The sequence below is a fragment of the Mesitornis unicolor genome, unplaced genomic scaffold (genome assembly GCF_000695765.1).
Source record: "Mesitornis unicolor isolate BGI_N332 unplaced genomic scaffold, ASM69576v1 scaffold8569, whole genome shotgun sequence".
NCBI lineage: Eukaryota > Metazoa > Chordata > Aves > Mesitornithiformes > Mesitornithidae > Mesitornis > Mesitornis unicolor.
Genome location: NW_010206497.1, coordinates 28088 through 37343, shown reverse-complemented (window position 1 = coordinate 37343; position 9256 = coordinate 28088). Strand labels below are relative to the sequence as shown.

Below are 9256 nucleotides of genomic sequence, written 5' to 3'. Positions count from 1 at the left end.
TGTAGGGAACCGAACAAAGGATTCTATGTAACTTTCGTTGACCTCACTAAAGCTTTTGACACTGTGAGCAGAACGATTAGGATCCCCTCCCAAGTTCCTCAAAATGATTATCCTGTTACATGAGGATCAGCGTGGCCAAGTCAAGTATGGCAATGCATTCTCTGAGCCCTTCCCAATAACCAATGGTGTGAAACAAGGTTGCGTTCTTCCACCAACTCTATTCACAATCTTCTTCAGCATGATGCTCCAAAGGGCCACGGCAGACCTCGATGAAGATAACGGCATTTACATCCGATATCTTACCGAAGGGAGCCTATTCAACCTAAGGTGACTGAAGGCCCACACTAAGACATTTAATCACCTTGTCCACGAGCAGCTTTTGGCTGACGATGCTGCCATCATTGCTCATACAGAAGCAGCTCTGCAGTGCTTAACATCCTGCTTTGCAGAGGCTGCTGAGCTTTTAGGGCTGGAAGTCAGCTTGAAGAAGATAGAAGTTCTTTACCAACCTGTACCTCAGGAAGTCTTCCATCACCCCCACATTGCCGTAGGCAAATCAGAGCTTAAGTCAGTCCAGCAGTTCAACTATCTAGGAAGTATCATTTCCTCGGATGGTAAGATTGACAACAGGTTAGCAAAGGCACATAGAGCTTTCTGAAAACTCCATAAAAGAGCCTGGTGCAATAAACACCTGAAGAAAAGTACAAAAATTAGTGTCTACAGAGCCATTGTACTGTCTACTGTCTTTTATACAAGTCCGAATCATGGGTCATCTACCATCACCACCTGCGACTCCTAGAACGCTTCCATCAGCACTGCCTCTGTACAATCCTAAACATCAACTGGACTGACTACGTGACTAATGTCACTGTCCTTGAACAGGCAGGAGTCACCAGTATTGAGGCCATGCTGCTGAGGACGCAGTTTCACTGGGCAGGGCACGTCTCTGGGATGAAGGATCACCGCCTCCCTAAGATTGTGCTCTATGGTGAACTCGCCACCAGCTGCCACAACAGAGGAGCCCCAAAGAGGAGATACAAGGACTTCCTGAAACAATACCTCAGTTTTGACCATATTGACTACCATCAGTGGTCCACCCTGGCCTCCAATTGGGAGATATGGAGACACACCGTTCATGACGCTGCTGTCTCCTTTGAGAATGCATGTAGAATTAGTCTCGAGGAGAAAAGACAACACAGAAGGAACTGTACCTTCCCAATACCCTCTAAGGAGACTTTCTGCTGTGCCCTTTGCAACCGGACTTGCCTATCCCGCATTGGCCTTTTTAGCCATCAGCACGCTTGCAGCAAGCGTGGGTAGTGTCCTTCCCTTATCTTCGTTCGCGAAGTCTAGCCATGTATGTGTAATTTGATCTTTATTGCCTCAGAAAGTGTTTCTCATATGGTAAACTGTTGTACCTGTTTTCAAAAGAAGGAGCAGTTAGATTTATGGCCCAAAGTAAGTCTGAGATTCTCTAGCTCATTTGGGATTATAACACGAATGTCTTGACTGCTATTCATATACTTTGATTTTAAGAACTATTCTTTGCTGTTTCTTTTCATAAGAGATAGGGAAGAAAAGGGTCTGTATTAGGTGAGGCAAAGGAAAAATAGAATTTCAAGTGTTTTTAATTGCATGTAAAGGCAAAAACCTATTGTTTTCTGTGATTTCAATGAATCTAAAACCTAGGTAGCTGGATTAGCACAAGTCATCTTCATATCTAATTAGTTCTTCTGAGCAACAAAATCTCAGACTGAGATGTGTCTTTTTTTTTCTAGACCAAAGGCATTATGTCTGAATAGTGCTTACATTATGTATAGGTACATCAATGTTCTTGGAACTTGATGAAGGATCTCAAAATTTAGGTGCTGCTTTATACAGATTGTGAGAGGGTTTGATTACCCTTTTTTAGACTCTGACAACCAAAAATCACAGTATCTTCAAATTTTGCTTTCAGTGCATGACTTTGCCTGTAATTATTGCTGACAGTAATTGTACTCTGAGGGGAAAAAAAAATCTATGGTTCACTTTTTGAACAACGCAACAATTTAGGTAACTAAGCACAGCATACAAGAATATCTTCTCTTGAAGAGAACGAAAGAAGAAAAATGTTATGAATTGATAACTTCTGAGGGTTGCAGGACTTATTTTCAAGGTAAACATTATTTTAGTTGTTCTACTAGTTGACTTTGTTTCTAATTTTTTGTCAGTCATTTTGAAATTAAATGAGTAATGCAGATCTTTTAAACTCAGGAAAATCTTGCCAATTGCATGAAACACAAATAGCGGGCTTTAGATTTTTTAACCAATCTTTCTGTTTCACAGTGCTCTGTCCAGCCAATGAAATGCGTCTGGATTCAACAGGAGTTATTTTGAGCCCTGGGTATCCTGACAGCTACCCAAACCTTCAGATGTGTGCATGGACCATTACTGTGGAAAAGGGTTATAATATCAGCATGTTCTTTGAATTCTTCCAGACAGAAAAGGAATTTGATATACTTGAGGTGTTTGATGGTAACTATAGGATGCACTACTTCGGATGATACTTTTTCTGTATATGTGTATTTTTCCATTGCATCTGTGTAATCATTATTGTTTATGCATACCATATTATTTCACAATAAAATATTAAATAAGCATTTCTTTGTTCTAAAAATGACAATTAGATTACTGCATTTCAAAATTGTACTGCATTAATTAAGTTTAGAAAAAATTTTGTTTCTGAACAAATATGTACTCTCTAGTGTATAACATGTAACGTCAGCTTCCATTTGTAATTCAGATTAATCTACCGCTTGCTTGGAGGAAGTCTCCTCTGTATATTAACTGTGTGCATATTATTTACTGTATGTTATTTTAAACTTTGTAACTTCTTTTTTTTCTTTCTTTTCTTCCTTGTTTCAAGGACCAAATAGTCATAGCCCATTGCTCATTTCTCTCAGTGGGGACTATTCATCTTCTCTAAATATAACCAGCAATGGCCATGAAGTATTTCTCCGATGGTCAGCAGATCATGGCACCAATAAAAGAGGTTTTAGAATAAGATATATAGGTATGTAAATCAGACTTTCTTTAATGTGTATGAACATATTTATTTAGATGAAAAGGGTAATGTAAACTATATTTTGTAATATTAATTGCCCAGACTGAAAGAAAATCCAATCTGTTTTATATATGAACCTGATGATGCTTTGATCTTGTGAGGAAAAAAAGCCTTATACATCCTAAGCAGGATATATGAAAACACGTGTGCTCTGTAGAGACTTAAGCAAATGTTTCACAGGATTTTAAAATGGCATAAGCAAGTACTACAAATGAAAGAATCAGCTTCCTCCTTCTCCCTCTCATCATTTATTTGCCCTAATGTGCCTCTGTTCTTCATACTGGATCTTTATGCAATTCTTCATTAATGCATTTGGTGAGACAGAGGAAGACATGACAACAAAGCAGGAGTGCTCCCTCAGTAAGTTTGCAGTTGACACGAAGTTGGGAGTGTCAGGAGGAAGGAGTCAGCCTCTTCTCAGTGATAGCCAATGATAGGATAAGGAGCAATGGGAGCAAACTGGAGCAAAGGAGGTTCAATCTGAACATGAGGAAAAACTTTTTACTGTGAGGGTGACAGAGGACTGGAACAGGCTGCCCAGAGAGGTTGTGGAGTCTCCTTCTCTGGAGGCATTCAAAACCCGCCTGGACGCGTTCCTATGTGACCTAGTTTAGGTGATCCTACTCTGACAGGGGTGTTGGACTAGCTGATCTTTCAAGATCCCTTCCGACTCCTAATATTCTGTGATTCTGTGAGCATCTATAAGGTGGAAAAATATGAGACCCTGAAGGACTGAACTCTTTGATTTATGGTTTAACAGAAGCAGCAAACTGTATTAGAAGAGATCAGTGAATATGGCAAAAAATCCAACATGGTGTGTTTTATTAATTCAAATGAACATATTTATGAATAGTGTATAAAGATTATAATTAATAAAGATTGATTTTTATATTATTTCTTTTATAGTATTATTACATAATATAACGTTTTATGTTCTAATAATATTCATTAGTCAAGCTAAAGTACATCTGTTGCAATTCACAGCAATTACAAAAGTCTATTTATCTGAAATACACAAAAGTAAAGGTACTGGGAATAGTATCTGTAGGTACTAGAAAAGTTATTGGCATAAAACAATTTCACTTTACAAAGTGGAGAAAGCAACACAGAATGGATATAAAATTCTTCTTTCTGCTGGTGGTTTGTTTGTTTTTTCCTCATTCAATTTTTTTTGCCTAATGACAGCAAGAGAACTATTGAGAAGTAGGCAGGAAATATTTGCTAGTGATCTGTATCACCTAGAAAATACCCATTTTTTTTCTTATAGACTAAAGAACTAGAGGTGTCTATATCTCTAGCTTTTCCAAGGACAGGAAGCAATTTAGAGTAAATAAATAAATATTTTCGTAGTATGTGCTCTGAAAAGATATGGCAGTACTTCTCATTCTGCTGCTTGGTTTAATAAAGTGTAAACAAACATCCACATGACTCCTGATCAGAGGAAGCCTTTGCCTGAGAAAACCATTGACCTGAAGTCATGGGACATGGAAAACCTTGAAGAGCAAGTGAAGCAGCACTTCTCTGCCTGATAAAATAGGTTCTAATAGTCACCAGCATTTCTTCAAAGCATGAAGGAGTTACTTGGAAACAAACTTCCAATTTAATTTTCTTTCTTACAAGATGGGAAAATGGCCATTTGGCTAACCAGTCCTTGAACCAAAATGATAAGAGACCAAGTTAAATTCTTAAACAGACAACATTTATCTTAAACTGGCTACCAGGTTATAAGTCCTTTCTGGTTGACTACTTTGGTAAGGTAGCCGAAACCAGGTGACTATCTACTCATGACTTAATGAATAAAGGAGTTGAAAGAAATATAAGCATAACAACTGCATAAGTAAGCAATCTTTAATGTCAGAGAGACTTGAAATACATAAATCCTTTCAGATTATAACTATATCTTTTAAAGTTCTTTTTGCTCTCACGAAGATACCCGGATTTTTCTTTCATAGTCACTAAATAAGACTTCTCTAGGACTTTTTCTGTTCTAAATAAATAAACCTCCCCCCCCACCCCACCCCCCCAATTCATTGTTTTTGCTATGCCTTTATGGTGACATTCATAAATATGATTACAGTCTATTTTAGATTTGTTAGTTCACCTCAGTTCGTTGTATCACAGAACTTGAAAGAAACCACTTCTTTAGGATAAGAATTAAAACATTATTTGAGAATAATTGTATGTAGTATGCCTTTGATGTTTTCTTCTTTAAAAAATTTGTATGCTACTGAAATTTATACAAATGTAATACATTTCATTGTGAACTAAAAATTCTGTAGCTTACTTGGTTTAAAAAAGAAGATGGTGGAAAAAGAAACATTTTCAGAAGTGAGCTATCGCTATATTTCCTTTGAGCCTCTAAAACCTGAAGCCCTTATAAAGCCCTCTTCTTTCTCCTTTATACTTAGTGAAATTCCTTGATGGATGTGTGATCAGGATACAAAATGCAGCAACTTTTAGTGATTTTTTTTCAGCTTCTTATCAGAGGTCCACTGAATTCAACAGGAATTTGTCATCTGAATTCTAAATGCATCTTTTATTTTTTCAATATTTATGTTTATAGCTCTCTACTGCAGCACTCCAGAGTCCCCTCCACATGGTTTCATTGTCAGTCAGACAGGTGGACAGCTCAACAGTATGGTTCGCTGGGCTTGCGATCGAGGTTTTCGGCTCATTGGGAAAAGTACTGCTGTATGCAGGAAGTCTCCATATGGTTATTACTCATGGGATGTTCCAGTCCCAGCTTGTCAAGGTAAATTCTTATCTAATTCAAGCCATTTCCATGGGTTTCACACACCTGAATGTAGGATTGCTACAGCTGACAATTTAACATAGCAAAAAAAAGTATTAGACTATTTCTTTTTTCTTTAAATAGTAGAAGGAAAAAAAAATGCTTGCAATATCTTTAAAAACAATACATTGCATTTTATTCTCTTTATCTTCTGTCTACTAAATGAAGATTACCAGACAAATCACATTAGTAATTACTGGCATCATACTATAGGAGAGGAGAAATCTCAGGACTCAGATTTTATTAATTCTTTAATGATACCTCTACAATCAGCAGAGCTAGTGGTTAGTGGTGGTTTGTGGTTTTTTACTAAGTCCATTTCTTGGCAGACATTTTTTACTGCCTGCAGAATATTTCATGAATGCATTTAAATGAATGCTTTCTCATTACATTTTTCATTTTGGAACTGTAACATCCTCTCCTGTAACTAGGGAACATCAGTAGCCTTTTTGACTACAGCTTTTTATTCCCATGTTCTTGAGTAATATTAGAACAATTTTTAATGTTCTAAATCTTAAATGTATATGAATAGAAATCTTGATCTCTAACCTCTAAATAGATAATAGCAGCCATTCTTCAAATCACTTGCACTGCAAGACTGACAGAACCTGACAAATCCAGATACATACTTTAACCTTGGATGAAAGCCTTTTAACATTATTTAGAGAACTAAACATATCTCAGTGAAAGAGACTTAATGGAGTCATAAGGAATCAAAAAGAAATACCTTAAGCCAGACTTTAGCAATTACTTGAAACCTGTTTCAAACTTATTACAAAGGCGCCCTTCCTCTGTCATGAAAAGAAGTCAAAGGAAACTACTTTGAAGTCTAATGTTCTATTACTGTGATAACAATAATGCAAATTAATGAAAAACTTTTGCTGTTCTATCTTTTAGATATTAACTGTTCTGTTTATATAGATGTTTATTAAATTAATCATAATGTCAAAGTGTCATCCAGGCATTCATCTTAGTTTTAATGATATTAAGCCTCTGATCACAAGTCAATAAAGTTTTCCAGGTTTAACTGAATTATGACATTTGATTACAGTAAACTTATGAAAGAATGAATGCGTTTACAACAATCTATTTGAATACAAGAATTAATGTGAATTCATATAAATGTTTGAATATTTACAATTTATTGTAGATTTCAGCAGCTTCAAAGCATTTTAAAACATTTGTTTCTACAAAGTAACTCTCAGTTACTTTTTATATTTTAAATTTCTATCCCAGCATTACATGATTCTTGTTTTTAATTATGAAATATTTCTTTTGCAAATAAACATTATCTCACATGGGCCTCATCAGAAATCAACATTAATATTTTATAATATCATAACAGGGAAATGGATATGTATAACAGGGAAATGCTTTTACAGGAACTGTAGTTAGAGATGTTAAGTAAAGTTAAAAACGTAACACTATATCTAGAAGAGTTCTCTAGCTCAGGAGTCTAAATTGCCTGCAACAGGAAACATAAGTGTTGTATAACTGGTGATTGTTATGCAAATTATACTAAAGAATTAAAAAAAAAAAAGGAGAACACCAAGAATATATTGTTAGGTAGGATACCTGATGAGTTATGATTTTCTCAAAAATTAAGCTAACGTACATTTGTAGTGGTCTGCAACAAATAGCTAATTTGAAAAGCATAGTACCTTCTATTTTTATTATATTTTTAGACATGATTCTTGAGATATTTGTGGTTTGAGATATTAATATTCATATACATTAGAAAAATGATATAGCTATGTATAAGATAAATAAGACTTGTATTTATTCAAAATAGACTTCTCCTTATTTCCAAGTGTATGGCTGTATTGGGACAGGTGTCAAAACTCAATAACTTATTAAATGCCAAAGAAATAGTTTGCAACCTTTAAAGTGATTTGCAAGGCAATCTGCAGGTAATTCAGTTTTCATAACATTTCTTAGTTCTTCATAGGTTAAATGTCTAAGTAATTAAGTTCAGAAGAGTAGGTCACTGAACAGTTTCAGTAGTCTTGCCTATGTCTGAAATGCTGCTAGTAAATGATATCACTGCATAGTGTGATGTACCCATTGATACTCTTTTTTTTTCCTGTATCCCTGAGATGTGACAGGTAGCTACATCTGCTAAGTGTTGTTCTTAAGGGAGGCAGAGCAAATCCAAGGATAAGAGGTCCTTTATAGGATGAATAGTCAGATTTCTGTTTGAGAAATTGTAATCAGAGAAGCTTTTAATAGTGCCTTAACATTTAATAAAGAGTATTTAAGAACTTCATCCTGGTCTAATAATAATTTTGAAATTTCAGATAAGTCTTTAGAATGTGTTGGCAGTCTTTGAGAACTAATAAAGTTAAGGTCTTCCAAGGGCTGTATGTGTGTATTTTTGGAATTGGAACTGCGTTCTTAAGTTTGTGAACAAAGAGTAGATTTTAATGTTTCAGTTACAATTATGGTGTTGATCGTAAATAATGCCCAAGTTAACGAATAATGACCAAAGCTTTCTGTGACAGACCTGTTTTTTAACACTCTGGATGTTCCATATTTGACTTTTTTTTCTTCTCAAGTTATCCCATGTGGCAATAACTTGTCTAGATCTTTTCATATTTTTTCCCTTAACTAAAACCTAAATTTCTATTCAAGTTTCCACATATGTAAAATTCAACTCATAACTGGTGTAAACTAAAAATGTCATTAAGTGATTCCTCAGGAGCTCTGTTGTTTATATAAAAGGCTGTTATCACACATTTGGTGTGCTGGGAGGGAAATTGTTTCTTAAAATTTTAAGGGAAATGGAAGAATATATTTGTCTTGTGCTGCAAGGTAAGTTTGGTTAACATGGATAATATTACTCAAAATTCATAAAGTCATTAATGGAGATTTTTAAAAATTAAAGGAGTAGTTAATCTCAATGGTAGACATAAAACATCTCAATTTGTATCTACAAAATATCTGATATCTCTTTTGATGATTGCTAAAAGAGGAAGAATTTGCATTATGAGAACAAGTAGTGCTGTAGCATTTGTTGGTGCTTAGGATCATAAGCAACAGCTGTTAACATGTTGCAAGTATTTTGCAGGTGTATATTAGTTTTTATACCCTGCTGATTGCTGACCCTGGTGTAAATGGTGGTGAACTTGGTTTTGGCAACTCTGTTATTGTCTGAAACTTATTTTTAACATGGTATTTGGAAGGAAAAGCTTACGTTGGCCACTTATACAGTAAACAGTGTTCTTTGATTATACCTTGGGTATATCAGCTTTTGGTTATCCTCATCTTTCTGTGGATAGGTCTGCCTAATGTTGGCTGCTGCAATCCAGACTATTGAGGAATTAGAGATATAATAAACATCAACTTGGTCATATGTTTTCATT

The 9256-nt window shown here is 35.4% G+C and overlaps 1 protein-coding gene across 1 annotated transcript in view; it reads left to right on the top strand.

Annotated features, from left to right (window-relative positions):
* Positions 1-2325: 2325 nt before the first annotated feature.
* Positions 2326-9256, top strand: part of LOC104546385 (CUB and sushi domain-containing protein 3-like) — a gene marked incomplete at both ends in the record, with an annotated part of 30634 nt that continues 23703 nt past the window's right edge. Inside the window, 3 exons of the mRNA XM_010191766.1 lie at positions 2326-2514; positions 2906-3052; positions 5667-5855. Coding sequence (XP_010190068.1) covers positions 2326-2514; positions 2906-3052; positions 5667-5855 — 525 coding nt within the window. The remainder of the gene's footprint in view (positions 2515-2905; positions 3053-5666; positions 5856-9256) is intronic.